At 47.1% G+C, this 15,893-nt stretch overlaps 1 protein-coding gene across 1 annotated transcript in view; it reads left to right on the top strand.

Annotated features, from left to right (window-relative positions):
- The window catches only part of CEMIP (cell migration inducing hyaluronidase 1), an 867,705-nt gene that overhangs the window by 655,689 nt on the left and 196,123 nt on the right, over positions 1-15,893 (top strand). Inside the window, exons 12-13 of the mRNA XM_069624168.1 lie at positions 3,360-3,529; positions 12,166-12,375. Coding sequence (XP_069480269.1) covers positions 3,360-3,529; positions 12,166-12,375 — 380 coding nt within the window. The remainder of the gene's footprint in view (positions 1-3,359; positions 3,530-12,165; positions 12,376-15,893) is intronic.

Raw genomic sequence — 15,893 nt, 5'->3', positions numbered from 1 at the left:
GAGCCTAGACAGAATCTCCAGTTGCAAGGCATTTTCAGGTAATAGTCCACTCACCACTCAGTAGCACAAATCTTTCCCAGGTTTTGGAAGTGTCCCCAAGTTATCAAAGAGGAAGCCTTCGACATGTACATTAAAATAAAGAGAAATGTGTTGGTTATACAGATTCACATCACTAAGCTTATTGGGAATGAGTGATGATTTCGATCCTGCATGTTTCATCTAAAGCGAGAATATGTTTCAAAGAGCACGCCTGTGACCTTTTTTCTTTGTCTGTGGCAAGGGGGGTATCCCCTCCTTTACTTCACCTAAAAACCTCTTCTACATTCCCTTCATCAGACCTTTACTGGGTCTTCATCTTCACATTGTCCAACGTGGCAGTGGCTATGGTAAGATTAGCTGTAAGGTTAGGTTTGGGATGAAGGATGGATTAGGGGGAATAATATGGGTGAGAAAAGAAGGGGGGTCTGACAGGGGGCACCCCCCTGCAATAACAAAATGAATGCTAGGAGAAGTGAACATCACGAGGTACAAAGAGGTGAATGTGACAAAGTGAATGTATGGCGAAGTGAATGCAGAAGAAGTAAAGATATAAGGGGTGGCTATATATATATATATATATATATATATATATATATATATATATATATATATATATATATATATATATATATATATATATATATTTATATATTATAAAAAGTGTTCATTCCGGCATCATCCTGCAACTTTGGAAGGGGAATGATGATCTCCTGAGAAGACACCTTGTGGGAATAATGAAGATAAAAACAGCAGTGTCTTCTCTCACCTTTCACCCCATAGGACGTATGAATACACATCCTCTTTTAAACAGGGAACCACCGAAGGCCAGGAACTGGAAGGATTTAAGATTACAATTGACCTGTATCATCTTGTACATCTAAAAACAAATGGGGGTCCTGGGAGACACTGTAGAGGTGGCCTGGGAGCACCTGCATTGTAGATTGTGGCACCTTGCCAGCAGGGATGCTGTAGAGATGGCCTGGGAGCACCTGTATTGTAGATTGTGGCACCATATCACCAGGGGCGCTGTAAAGGTGGCTTGGGGACACCTGCATTGTAGATTGTGTCACCTTACCAGGGGGAGCGCTTTAGAAATGGCCTGGGAGCACCTGCATTGTATATTGTGGCACCATATCACCAGGGGCGCTGTAAAGGTGGCTTGGGGACACCTGCATTGTAGATTGTGTCACCTTACCAGGGGGAGCGCTTTAGAAATGGCCTGGGAGCACCTGCATTGTATATTGTGGCACCATATCACCAGGGGCGCTGTAAAGGTGGCTTGGGGACACCTGCATTGTAGATTGTGGCACCTTACCAGGGGGAGCGCTGTAGAGATGGCCTGAGAGCACCGGCATTGTAGATTGTGGCACCTTGCCAGCAGGAGCGCTGTAGAGACTGTCTGGGAGAACCTGCATTGTAAGTTGTGGCACCTTGCCGGCAGGAGTGCTGTAGAGATGGCCTGGGAGCACCTGCATTTTAGATTGTGGCACCTTGCCAGCAGGAGCGCTGCAGAGATGACCTGGGAGCACCTGCATTTTAGATTGTGACACCATATCACCAGAGGCTCTCTAGACATGGCCTGGGAGCACCTGCACTATAGATTGTGGCACCTTGCATTGTTTATTGTGGCACCTTGGCAGCAGGAGCACTGCAGACGTGGCCTGGGAGCACCTGCACTGTAGATTGTTGCACAATATCACCAGGGTCACTGTAGAGATGGCCTGGGGACACCTGTATTGTAGATCTAGACGCCTTGCCAGCAGGAGAACTGCAGAGATGACCTGTGAGCAGCTGTACTATCGATTGTGGCACCATGTCATTAGGAACACTACAGAGATGGACTGGCAGCACCTGCATTGTAGATTGTGGCACCTTACCAGCAGGAGCGCTGTAGAGATGGCATGGGAGCACCTGCATTGTAGATTGTGGCACCATACCACTAGGGGCACTTTAGAGTTGGCCTGGGAGCCCCTTCATTGTAGATTGTGGCACTGTATCACCAGGGGCACTGTAGAGTTGGCCTGGGAGCACCTGCATTGTAGATTGTGGCACCATATCACCAGGAGCGCTGTAGAGTTGGCCTGGGAGCACCTGCATTTTAGATTGTGGCACCATATCACCAGGAGCGCTGTAGAGTTGGCCTGAGAGCACCTGCATTGTAGATTGTGGCACCTTACCAGCAGGAGCGCTGTAGAGTTGACCTGGGAGCACCTGCATTGTAGATTGTGGCACCTTACCAGCAGGAGCGCTGTAGAGTTGGCCTGGGAGCACCTGCATTTTAGATTGTGGCACCTTACCAGCAGGTAGCGCTGTAGAGATGGCCTGGGAGAACCTGCATTGTAGATTGTGGCACCATATCACCGGGCGCTGTAGAGGTTGCCTGGGAGCACCTGCATTGTAGATTGTGGCGTCATGTCACCAGGGGCGTTCTAGAGATGGCCTGGGAGCACCTGCATTGTAGATTGTGGCGCCATGTCACCAGGGGCGCTGTAGAGATGGCCTGGGAGCATCTGCATTGTAGATTGTGGCACCATATCACCAGGAGCGCTGTAGAGTTGGCCTGGGAGCACCTGCATTGTAGATTGTGGCACCATATCACCAGGAGCGCTGTAGAGTTGGCCTGGGAGCACCTGCATTGTAGATTGTGGCACCATATCACCAGGGGCGTTCTAGAGATGGCCTGGGAGCACCTGCATTGTAGATTGTGGCGCCATGTCACCAGGGGCGCTGTAGAGTTGGCCTGGGAGCACCAGCATTGTAGATTGTGGCACCTTACCAGCAGGAGCGCTGTAGAGATGGCCTGGGAGAACCTGCATTGTAAATTGTGGCACCATATCACCGGGGGCGCTCTAAAGGTGGCTTGGGGACACCTGCATTGTAGATTGTGGCACCATTCCAGGGGCACTGTAGGGTTGGCCTGGGAGCACCTGCATTGTAGATTGTGGCACCATTCCAGGGGCACTGTAGGGTTGGCCTGGGAGCACCTGCATTGAAGATTGTGGCACCATATCACCAAGGGTACTGTAGAGTTGGCCTGGGAGCACCTGCATTGTAGATGGTGGCACCATATCACCAGGAGCGCTGTAGAGTTGCATTGTAGATTGTGGATAGCAATGGAAAAGAACAGAGAGGACATTCGGGAAGGTATTCTTTTCTCTATAAGCTACTCCATTTTTTTTTTTACATGAAAGCATATTTCTTGTTTCTCATAAAATAATTATGTTTAAATAACGAAACACCCGCTGGCCTGGTGCCTTAAGAACTACATGGAACTTGTCACAGGTCTCATGGCCATCACCGGAACTTGTGTTCTTCCACAGGAGCAGCCCAGTACCTCCACATGGGGCAAGAGGTGGACGGAGTGGACATGCGGGCTGAGGTCGGCCTGCTGAGCCGGAACGTCATCCTCCAGGGGGAGATAGAGAGCACCTGCTATGGAAGCAACGTCTGCAAGTTCTTTGACTTTGACACCTTTGGAGGACACGTCAAGGTATAACCCATGTTCTTCGACATGTTTAGTCCGCATAGTCACACTGCCTGATGCACACATACTCGAACACATGATCGCATATGCCCATTTACATGGGAATATTCCCGAACACAAGGACATATCCCTACGTCTTCCAAGACACAAGTACATACCAACACACACGTACCTTCTCGCACAAAGTGCACTCTGTGATACACAATACATGCTACCAATCGCCCTAATCTGCTGCCGCACTCAAGTAGATCATTCCATGAAACATACGACATCCATGGAGTGCACGTTGCACATGCCAACATGAACACGTTCATGAATTCCCTCATTAATTATTTTAGCAAAGTAAGCATACACAAGCGCGCATACCTATTTGCACACATACCTAAACGAATACATTTACCAACACAAGCACAAAACAGAGACACATATGTTCCTACACAAATGTGCACTCACTCACTCCTGGAGAAATATTGTTTAAGCAACAACACAGTGTGTTACAGACAAAAACACACATTGTGCATTTCATGTGGCTTTGCAAACAGTACCGCCTCTAGTCCGTTTCAGCAAACGACTCAGCACAGGTAATATATGTGGCATAGCCCTTAAGCAGAAGTGTTGTAACAGTTTTCTAAAATGCAGGTAGTTACGCAAAGTCGGATGGTGAGCGGCAGGTTACTGAATAGCATGGGACAAGATGAGCATGGGGGCGCCCGAGGGTGCCAGGCTCACCGTGGTGTTGTGTGCCAGATCCTGGCAGTACAATCACAGCCCATGTTTTACACACTGAACCTCTCTGCCAAGCACTTTGCCGCTCGGTCTGTACAGATGCCTGAATCTGAATGACTCACAGAGGGTTCCTCTTATTTCGAGGGGTTTCATTAAATCACACTGTGAAAATATGGTGGGGGTTCTTTGGGAAATCTGTGAGGTTGCAGGACAGACATGCAATTGAGGCAAAGCAAATGAAAAGTGGCCTGGGAAGTGGGCCTATGGCCCTCCCTCTCTCACCTCCCCTGGGGTTCCCACTGCAGACCCGGGCTCTGTAGCCCTCAGTTAGTTGCTGAGCACGGTAGCTCCTACTGTGTGTTTGCTACCTTGGTCTAAGCGGGGGTCCTTAAGATGCTAGCTGTCTATCTCCCTCCGGGACTTCCTACCTGACTCTACACCAACAATGATATTATCCCTTGATGGTGGTATATGTGTGCCTTCTGATCTTATCACCCCCTACTCTTCATGACTCTAACTCCTTCCCCTACTCACCTCCGCCCTACCAACTCTACACACCTATCCGCCCCATTTCTCTCTTTGATGTTACTACCTTTCTCCCTAAAACTCTCCCCTCTTCTCTCTACCTTCTCTACACTACTAATACTCCTCCTGCCCTACCACTACTCCAACTACCACCTGCACTCCTACTACTAATGCTCTTACTAGTACCCACCTCTCTCTATTATGGCTCCCTCTACTACTTCTATTCTCTCTACTACTACTGCCTCCACTTCTACTACCCTCTCTCCACAAATCTCTACCAGTCCTCGCCTCCACCTTTAGATGCCACTGCTCTGCCCCTCCTATTACTACCAATCTCTCCACACTACTACAGCTCTCCAGTAAACTAAGGGGCGTGGTGCCCTGCTTACCCTTCCACTACACCCACTCTCACTACTCTCACACCCTCCCCATTCTCTACTACGCCCTGCTCCTCACACCCACTTCTGTACCCCTCTCTACCATCCCCACTCTCTCCTAACACTCAGTCCTTCTACTGCTATCTCCCACCTTTCTCTTTCACCTTCTATACTTCCCACTTCCTGCACTACACTACACTACACACCGCTGCCGCCACCCTCTCTGAAATACCTCATCTTTTCAAAGCTCCGCCACCAACTCTCCAACACTTCGCTCTGCCACCCTTCCTCTGCCTGGTCTCCTGGTTCACCCCAAGCACGTTCTATTACCTAGAAGAGGGACCCGGATAAAGGAGGGGGTATTCCATCTGCCATTATCAATAAAACATGGAATCTCCTCCTTATAAAAGGGCAGTGAATCGTGCCACTCTCCTTATACCAAATACAGCACATGCTCGCACATGGATACAAAACTACAAGAACGTTTTATTCATCACAATCAAAATGTGTGTAAAAACGTTTCTACAAAACATGGCAATTCTGTGAAACTCTGCACTTCCACAAGAAATGCAATCATTAATCTACCATCATGCCACAATATGTTCAAAAATAACAGTACTCATTTTAAAACATTCACTTGTCAAAATCCATCACTGCAGTGACCTCAGTGTAGCAACACGGTAAACACATTAAAAACAAATACCAACATGAACATACTTATGGATGACTACACAATCTACTATTAATAGCAGGACTAGCTGTCCTATTCCGTGCTACAGTTATATTATTGGCCGTAGTCACTATTGCCTTACATGTTTCTGTTCTTGCGCAGTTAGGACATTCCTCAGGGGCACTTTCATAGATAATACCGGACAAAATCATTATTTCACCCATATGTTTTCTTTTTTAATGTGGCCAACTGTTAAAACCATCTGATCATATCTGGCGCCCAACGTGCGCATAACTACATATGAATCTTCATGTACACTTCTCAGACGTCTCCCTTCTCAGCAAATGTTATGTTGCAAAGATTCTCGTTACAGAAAATACCGATCCATAGCTCATCTTGGGCAAAAAAAGTCTCCTCTGTGTATGGATTTCCACAGCTGTGAAAGGCCCAGTGGACCTTTCTCTATAGATGCACCTAATCCAGCTTCAAAAAAGCGTCCAAACCACAAATGGATTGCACCACCTGCGACCTCACCCGTACAGCCCACACTCTGCCTTTCTGCTGCCTGTTCTTATACTGCAGGGATCTGTGTGCACTGCCTTTCTCACCACCCCCCTCCCCCCACTGGTTGCAGCACTCTCCTGATGTCTTGCTCTATTCAGTGCTTCCTTTCTCCCACTAGGAGGGATACCCATCTTGGAAGCTTTCAAAATCCCTCTAAGCCCCCACCCTTTTCCACCACGGTTTTGCAAACAGTCTGCTGTTCTTCTGTTATGCTGTGGGCTGACATTTCCTTTTTTCTGTTTGGGGTTGTGGGGGGAGTTCTTTACTTCTCTGGTGTGTTGGATGCTGTTGGTGGTGTTGCCAGTTCACAGTCACCTTCAATTGCCTCATTTAGAGACTTCAGGTTGTTTGCTTCCGGTCTGGGTTTTCCTGGCTGCTTGCTGTTGCACTGTGGGAGATTGTTGTTCTGGAAAGTCAAAAAGAGAACTGTAGCGAGCAACTGTATTGGGAGACATTGAGATTAAATGAGTGGCATCACGGTTGTCCTAATTGGCACAAGGCGACCATTGACCCCCAAACTCCCACTTCACTTACCTGAGGCAGGGCTTGTTTTGAACTTCGTTTTCGTGAGCTTCCTCCACCAGGTTGAGACGGTTCACACACTCCTCCCCCTTTTTGACAGTGTCATTGCACTGACCCTGTCACAGGTCGACTTGTCCAAGCAGAGTGCCTAAATATGATGTGGGCTTGAAGCAGGAGAAAAGCGTGGTTGGATTTCAAAACGGGGTAGTGCCATCTTTGAAAACATGCTATGGCATGAGGGGAAGTTGGGATATACCGAGTTAGAATGATCTAGAAGACGTTTTAACTGCCAACTGCAAGATTTACTTCCTACGGTATAGCTGCAGAATTGCCTTGTGAGTGATCAACTGGAAGATGTATAGCTTAGCAACGCTGTCAACCAGTTATTCAGGGGAGGGGTTCTCGTCAAAGTGTATATATTTGTATGGTGTTACCAAGGGAGATGAGGCGTTCTTCTACATGCAAGAGGGCAAAAGCTGAGTGAAACTCATTGACTAAAGATTTCCAACCCAGGCGGTAAGTTCCCTACTTTACCACCATGGTGGATGGCAGATTTACCGCCCCATTCCAAGGTGAGTGGGGCGGTAAATCCCCAATCCCCATTTACCCTTCCCCATTCCCATTTTTGCCCCATAGGGCATAATGGGAGTGGGGAAGGCGCTAATTACGGCACCGTAAATTACGGTGCCGTAATTAGCGCCAAGGACGCTTAGCGCCTTGGTACTTAACGCCTGCTAAAAGCAGGCATTAAGGTGGAAATCAGGCGTTAAAGGTTAACGGCGCCGACGGCGTCATTAAACCTTTAACGCCTGGGTTGGAATGAGGGCCCATGTCTTGAATTTGGCCCTTTTTTAGGGTACTTTAACCCATCCTTTCTCTTGGTAAATTTAATATAAATCTTGGGTCTAACACAACGTATGTTAATGTCCAACACGGTTCAGTGTGGATTAACATGAATCGACCTAATCTTTAGGGGGAGTTACTGTACATTTCAAGGTGGTTGGATTAGATATGGGTGTCAGTCACATGAATGAGGTAAGGGCATCTTCTGATGAGCATATATTTCCTAAACACACAATGAAAGGAATATGCCACGGTACACAGCCACAGCCGCCAATATGCAAAGGCCCAGATTGGAATGCCCACATCCTAACACCACCTGCCCTTTCTCTCTCCATCCCCTGACCTGACTCCACACATGTAAGCATGAATTGCACCTTGACATTCTTAATAGTACTAACACCATAGAACCACTCCTGTTTAAAGAGGCTGATTTGTCAGAGAACCACTCCCTCTCTGCCTATCCACAATTTCACATTCTTGCAGTGCTTTTTACAGCCTATAACTACTTTCCTGCAGCTCCGTCTCAACTCCTCCCAATCCTTGGTCCTCATCAAGCTGGAGCTTTCAACAACTCTTAGTGGACTAAGGAGTTCCTTAGCCAGACTTCTCTGACCACACATTAGTCCCAGTGATTCTCTGACCAGCTCCACTTCCTGGAACTGTCGCCTGGCCAATGCTGCAATGTTGAGTCCCTTTGCCTTCATCTTACCTTTATCCTCCATCCTTATCCTCTACTCCGATTTTATCCTCATTCATTGCTAAAAACTACAGTATAATTATTCTCCTTCTATATTCTCCACAATTCTACTTATTTAGTGCTCCGATGTGCCGTAAAGTGGGTCTACACATCAGCAAACCTGATCTGTTAATGCAGTGCCCACTTGCTATTTTCTGGGCTGAAGACTATTGTACCACATGGGCAGTTCCCCCTTTCCAACGGGGCAGAGGTGCTGCTGGGTGGAGGGGCTGGGTCTTTTGGTTGTAGCCCCGGATAGAAGCTCAGGAGCTACAACAAAAAGGTTAGCTAGCTCCAGGTCCTGACATTAGCGTAGCCCCGGACCTTTTCCAGATCTCACAACACTTCTGCATAGGGGCCTTATGCACACTGTACAAAACTTCAAATGTAAAAATAAAATGTTTAAACATGAGTAGCATGACACCGATCAGTGAGAAATCTGATGGTGTCTCACCCGCTAGTCCCCAGGGATCTGTCATCCAGGTGGCCAGGACACGGCCATCTCTTTTGGATTCAGTTCCTGGGGGTGGACTAGTGCTGGAGGATTACCTGGATGGGGGTCTTCGAGCAGTGGAAGTGAGTCACCGGACGGCAAGACGCAGTATCCCCTTCCCTGTAACATCTTTACCCCATCCTACCCAGTAGTATACAGACGGTCTAAACTTTACCAACCCCCTTTTTCAACTTCAAACACTTTCTCACAGACAACTCACTATGAGGGAAAGCAGACTAACACCCGAGCCATATACCTGACATGTCCCACTACAATAGTTAGGGAGGGTCAGGCAATTACTGATCATTACACACACCTGACTTCCATCACACTTCCCCACACAGATAAAAGGCGGAGCACAAAAGCACACTTTGAGCAAGGCAAAGCACAAAAGGAAGCAGCAGTTCCAAGATGGCAGTTTAATACAAGGTGGAAGATGGCAAGATGGAAGAGGATTGCAAGGAGGGAAATACCCTTGACCTTTTCACTGACAAACCACATCTTTCATGAGCCTTCAAAAGTAGGAAAAGTAAGACCTGGAATTAAAGCTAAAGAATCCTGTATTGTGTGTCGGAGGTACCCGGGGCTCTCCTGCATCAATAGTCAAAGCAAGGAGAATCGCTTGCCGCCATGGTACTGTCCTTGGCTCCTACAATAAAGCAGCTCGAGTGAAGTCAGCACAGCCTCTGAGTTGGGGAGACTGATACCAGACCGGGCTGTGTGGAAACCAAGGTTGCAAGCGGCAACATTGTATGAAGAAGATTATTAAGACAGCAGATGAGTGAATGAACTTTGAAGCTAAAATACAATACCTTAGACAGAGTGGTCCAGCATCACGTGGGTATTCATTCGAAAGTCTCTGTTAGGTATCCAACCGAAACGGTGCAAACGTTAAAAGAAAGAGAATTTTGAAATCAAAGTGGTCCTGCAACGGGTCAAGCCAAACACTGTGCACATTTGAAAGTCTTTGATACTTGATGTAAAATTAACCTTGGTCCGAGCCCTGCTGAGGGAGACTAATTGTGTAGAAGGGATCTGAGCCTGGCAGAGGGGGATCCAGGGTGAACCGCGAGTCGCCTGAAAAGTAAGAACCTATGAACATTGTGCAATTAAGTGAAAGGTGAAAGACAGGCACAAGCCCGGCAGAGGGAAGCCTGTGCAGACCTTTATGCTAATAGGCGCTGAGCCCGGTTGAGGGGTATTCGGGTGGATCATAATCACCCGATGTGAATATTTGTGAAACTCTACAAGGGAAAATAACATATTGTCTATTTGGTTGCATCAGGCCCTTTGAGTGAAGAAACCTTTGAGAAGCAAGGAGAATTACCCTCCAGAGGCTCTGATGCTGATGAGTGAACTGTAACCTCGTGCTAACGAAGCCAGAGGCTGTGCTATGCTCGAGTGAACCGCCTTATCCTGTGCTAAAAACATTGGGAAGGGAGACCAACTGCCTGAAAACCTGACATATAATTTTGAACACTTCTTTCTTTTTCATAACATTATTTCCCACACTATTTGCATTTAGAGGTAAGGATTGGCAATAGTTTTCTTTTAGTATAGGTCCTTATATTTTGACAAGACACCACTAGGACTGTGTTATTATTATTTGATGGTCGTAGCTTGCTCCCATCTGTACATTTAGGTTTAGATAGGTGCTTATCATACCCTGTATGACGTACAATAAACACCATTGAACTGTGGTCACTCGTGTCTGTCTTACTGTTGATGCTATGCCTTCCTTACAGAACCCACCACATTCCACTGACTCTTTAGGCTATAGCACCAATGAGAACTGCAGGCCACACTTAGCTTCTAGAACCCATCCTTTGGGTAAAGCTTTCAGATACCAACAGTCAGTTCACTCCTCCCTTGATACTGTCCCCTATGAGTCCCAGCCATGTCCTCACCTTTCAGCCGCTATAATGGCCTACCTGCCACTTGGTGACATCTACCATATCTTCTGGCTGTTATCAGCAAGACCATCCTTGGGAAGCTCTGACGAGCAGGCTCTGCACTGTGCCTGCAGCCACTTCTTCTCTGAATTCTGGGATGCTTTTCTGCAGAACAGCTCACACTGTTGCACGGCTTTAAGGATGGGGCAAACAAGCCTGTATCCTGCATGGGCGCACTAGATAGAGGCGCTGCAGGCTCTCTTATACGTCAGGGCCTGAGAACAATGCAGGCTTGCCTCCTTTGAGAAATCTGGGCTTCTAGGCTCTATACTCACCCACTTCTCTTCTGCCTCTTCCAAATGTATAATGTCCATGTTGCTGTCCAGTCATTTGGTCAACAGACAAATGGTCGACAGACAAATGGTCGATGCAATTTGGTCGAAAGACAAATGGTCGAATTTTTTATTTTATTTATGTATATATTTTTCAGGTTTTCGTTTAGGAAAAAAAAGGGTTTTTTAGCAAAAAAAGGGGGTTGGGTGGGGGACCCCCCCCCCAAAAAAAAAAAAAAGTGAAAATACAAAAAAAAAAAAAAATCGACCATTTGTCTTTCGACCAAATTGCATTGACCATTTGTCCTGTCGACCATTTATTTTCGACCAAATGACCTGTAACCGTTCATGTTCCCACTCTCTCCACTCCGGGCATTAGCGCTTAGACAGCCTGAGAACACATAGGCATACCAACCCATGACGGTGTAAGAATTTATGTATAAACAAACCTCATGCTGTTGAATTCTCCATCAAATTTAATTTGGGGGTTCAGTCTCATCGGTGCCCCTAACCTTTTAGCGAGTGCATGACAGTTTGTCTTCCATTAAAATCCGCCATGGAGCTGCCTGTTGCATGGGAGGCAAGTACTCCGCTTCTTTGGAAAGCTGTCGCAGGCGGCCATTTTCTCTTACTGTATAGGAGGCTGGGCCCACCTTGCCACAGTGCAGCATAACCTGGACTGACATGGAGGACCGCCTCCCTTCTGCCTGAGCATCAGGTGCTTGGATGAGATGCTAGACCGCCTCCTTTCTGTCTGCTTGTGTGATCAGCGCTGTGTGTAGAAGTTAGACTGTCTTGCTTCGGCCTTGGCAGTGAACCGTGTGAGTTTGATCTGGATGTTGGACCGCCACCATTTTCTGCATGCTGTTGAGAGTTTACTTTAGACGTTGGAATGCGTCCCCGTGCAGTGAGTGGTTGCATATCAGCCCGCCCGAGCCTCACCTCTCTTCTTCCTTCGGTAGGTGGGACGTGGCTTCAAAGCTGCTCACATTGAGGGAGTGGAGCTGTGGCACATGGGCCAGCAGATCATGGGGCACTACCCCATCCACTTCCATACAGCTGGAGATGTGGATGAAAAGGGTGGCTACTACCCTCCAACCTACGTGAAGGACGTCTCGATTCACCACGCCTTCTCACGCTGCATCACCATCCATGGATCCAACGGTCTACTGGTAAGAGATAACGGATCACAAATCATGCCAACAGAAAATGTGTACCACTGACAATTACTGTGTCACAACCACAGTATCGGGCATCAAATGTTCTCTTTGGAAAAGGGGTCGTGACTATCCTAGTGCATGGGATTTACCAGGTTGGGTTTCCAAGAAGCCAGGAGACCATGCACTCCACTCAGGGTGAAGAAGCCAGGAGAACATGCACTCCACTCAGGGTGAAGAAGCCAGGAGAACATGCACTCCACTCAGGGTGAAGAAGCCAGGAGACATGCACATCACTCAGGGTCAAGAAGCCAGGCGAAGATGCACTCCACTCAGGTTGAAGACGATAGGAGAACATACACATCACTCAGGGCCAAGAAGCAAGGCGAATATGCACTCCACTCAGGGTGAAAAAGCCAGGCGAATATGCACTACACTCAGGATCAAGAAGCCAGGTGAATATGCACTCCACTTAGGGTCAAGAAGCCAGGAGAACAAGCACACCACTCAGGGTCAAGAAGCCAGGAGAACATGCACTCCACTCAGGGTGAAGAAGCCAGGAGAACATGCACTCCACCCAGGGAGAAGAAGCCAGGAGAACATGCACTCCACTCAGGGTCAAGAAGCTAGGCGAATATGCACCCCACTCAGGGTCAAGAAGCCAGCGGAAAATGCACTCCACTCAGGGTCAAGAAGCCAGGAGAACATGCACTCCACTCAGGGTGAAGAAGCCAGGAGAACATGCACTCCACTCAGGGTCAAGAAGCCAGGCAAATATGCACTCCACTCAGGGTCAAGAAGCCAGCGGAAAATGCACTCCACTCAGGGTGAAGAAGCCAGGCGAACATGCACTCCACTCAGGGTCAAGAAGCTAGGTGAATATGCACTCCACTCAGGGTGAAAAAGCAAGGCAAATATGCACTCCACTCAGGATGAAGAAGCCAGGCGAACATGCACTCCACTCAGGATGAAGAAGCCAGGAGAACATGCACTCCACTAAGGGTGAAGAAGCCAAGCAAACATGCACTCCACTCAGGGAGAGGAAGCCAGGGGAACATGCACTCCACTCAGGGAGAGGAAGCCAGGGGAACATACACTCCACTCAGGGAGAGGAAGCCAGGGGAACATACACTCCACTCAGGGTAGAGAAACCAGGCGAATATGCACAACACTCAGGGTTGGTATGTAGTGCTTTTTGCATCTGGTGAGCATCCCCAAGAGCAATTCATGCTGACCTATGGGTAATAAATATGGGAGGAGCTATGCACTGATTGACAGCAGCATGGCTTCTGCATGGGTAGCTGGTCAAGGAAAACTAATCGAGTGCTCCCGCTTAAAATCCTGTTGAACTATCCATCATCACTCCTATTAATTGGCCAATTAGCATGAGCTACATGGAAGCAAGGGTTACCACTCAGAAATTTTGGGCTTATGGCCTTAGGAAGAGCTGGCTCTGGCATTGGGACCAAGTGCTTCCTGAGCATCCCATTTGAAAGACATTTCATCACTTGACCTCTGTGTTTAGGGAGGGTGTCAGCAAAGACCAGTGAGTGTATGTGATATTGCTCCAGCTGGTCCACTTGACTGAAGACCTTAGCAGGATTTATTTGGGAAACAATGAAAAATGAAGACACTGTCCCACTTGCAATGACAAGACCTTACTTTATTTCACACTGCCCAGAAGAAAGCCTAACGACCGTAACATACCAGGAAGCAGTGATATTAACACACCAACAATATCTATTCAAGCACCGGAATGTCGTAACTGGAATTCGTAGTCTTGGGGAAACTGTGATGGACATGAGTAGAATGTAAGATGGCCACACAGTGTGAGCATTAATGAATTCCAGCACCCAATTGTAAACTAGCAGAACTTGCTAATATGACCCTGTTACAAGACATAGCTCCATTCATCAGTTGCTGGTAAATGGCTCCTCTTTGGACACTAAGAATAATACTGTCATCCGATGACAGTGGTTTCAGAGTGGTGTACAAGGACCCTTTTACATCAGTGACAGTTCGAGAGAGGCCCAGGTGTCTTTACCAGCCCATGGAACTCCTCTGAGCTTCCAGGTGGAGCAGACAACATTCTTATAGTGCAATGTACACCACTCTGAAAGCAGCAGTCAAAACAACCATCACTGAAGGGCCATGAAGCCAATGCAAAAAGGCCCTCAGTGGTATCTCTCCTCCTACAGACAGTGCAGTACTCTGGTGGACCTCACTGATTTCATCAGGCGGCATGTTATCCATTGTGATGATACCAGGACTACTGCCTGCAATGAGATCCTGTGACTGGTAAATGATTTTTCAGTGGGATTCCCACATCCATTACACAGAGCATGTCAGCTCAGTGAGTAACCACACAACGCCTTTGGGTATCGCTGCTCCACTCTAACTCTTTTAGGATACACAAACCGGCTTCATTCACTTTAATGCAACTTCTGATCCCCGTCCTCTTTTGCCTAGTGTGAAGATGCCAATCACAAGAAGGGCATATAATCACAGCACAAGATGCCACTTGACATGAGCTACAAATGCATATTTAGAAAGCAACGTGTGATGATGGTGGTTCCATTCTGTGATATCTATATGCTGAGATGGCCTACATTTTCAGCTTTCAACAGTTGTTCTAATGCTTTGGATGGGGAATTGATGTACATGTATGCAATCTATGATGCCAGCGATATTGGGGAATCCTAACACAGAACAGATGTTTTTCTTGCCTGACTGACTGTTCCAGAGCAATGTTTATGTCGAGTGACATGCTTTTCAAGGTGTTCTTTCAGTATCTACTTCAGAGTATCCAGTTAAAAAGTCGAAAACATTTGGTCGAATGCAAAAATGTCGCAAAAAATGCAAATAATAATTTTGAATGTGTTTTCTTTTTTATTTGTATGTTTTTTTGGGGATTAGCTAGTAGAAATAAATCATAAATAAAAGAAAAAAACGGGGGGTTGGGGAGGAACCCCCCCATTAAAAAAATTAAAATAAAAACACATTCGAATTATTTTTTCTACATTTTTTTTTCGACGTTTTTGCATTCGACATATTCACTATAAACCCTACTTCAGTATTTGGCATAAGGCAAGCTAGTAGACACCTTATGTCAACCCCATTGTGACTTGTTATTACTGACCTGAGGCAAAGAACTGCACTATGTTATGGTATGTTGTAAAACGTATAAAGCGCGACATCCGCTCAGAGGCATCTTGGCGCTAACAGCAATCGGGAGGGGACTACCAAAAGAAACCAACAAGTTAAAACTAATATGTCTTCAAGGACCGCCTGAATGACAGGTGGCACTTCATAGTGGGAAGTGTCAGAGGAAGGGAATTCCATAGTTTAGCGGCAGCTATGGAGAAAGCTCAACCTCCAATATGAGAAAATGTGCCTGGAGGGATGGAGACAAAGCAATCCTGGGCCGTGCGCAGTGCCCGATCCGGAGTATATGGACAAAATGTCTCCTGCAAATATTCTGCGTCTATACAATAAAATGCGCAGTGGACCATGCAGAGAGATTTAAAGTAAAT

Source organism: Ambystoma mexicanum, chromosome 11, assembly GCF_040938575.1.
Source record: "Ambystoma mexicanum isolate Mex_15411 chromosome 11, UKY_AmexF1_1, whole genome shotgun sequence".
Taxonomy (NCBI): domain Eukaryota; kingdom Metazoa; phylum Chordata; class Amphibia; order Caudata; family Ambystomatidae; genus Ambystoma; species Ambystoma mexicanum.
Note: the sequence above shows the minus strand (reverse complement) of the source record. Positions and strands in the feature narration are given on the sequence as shown.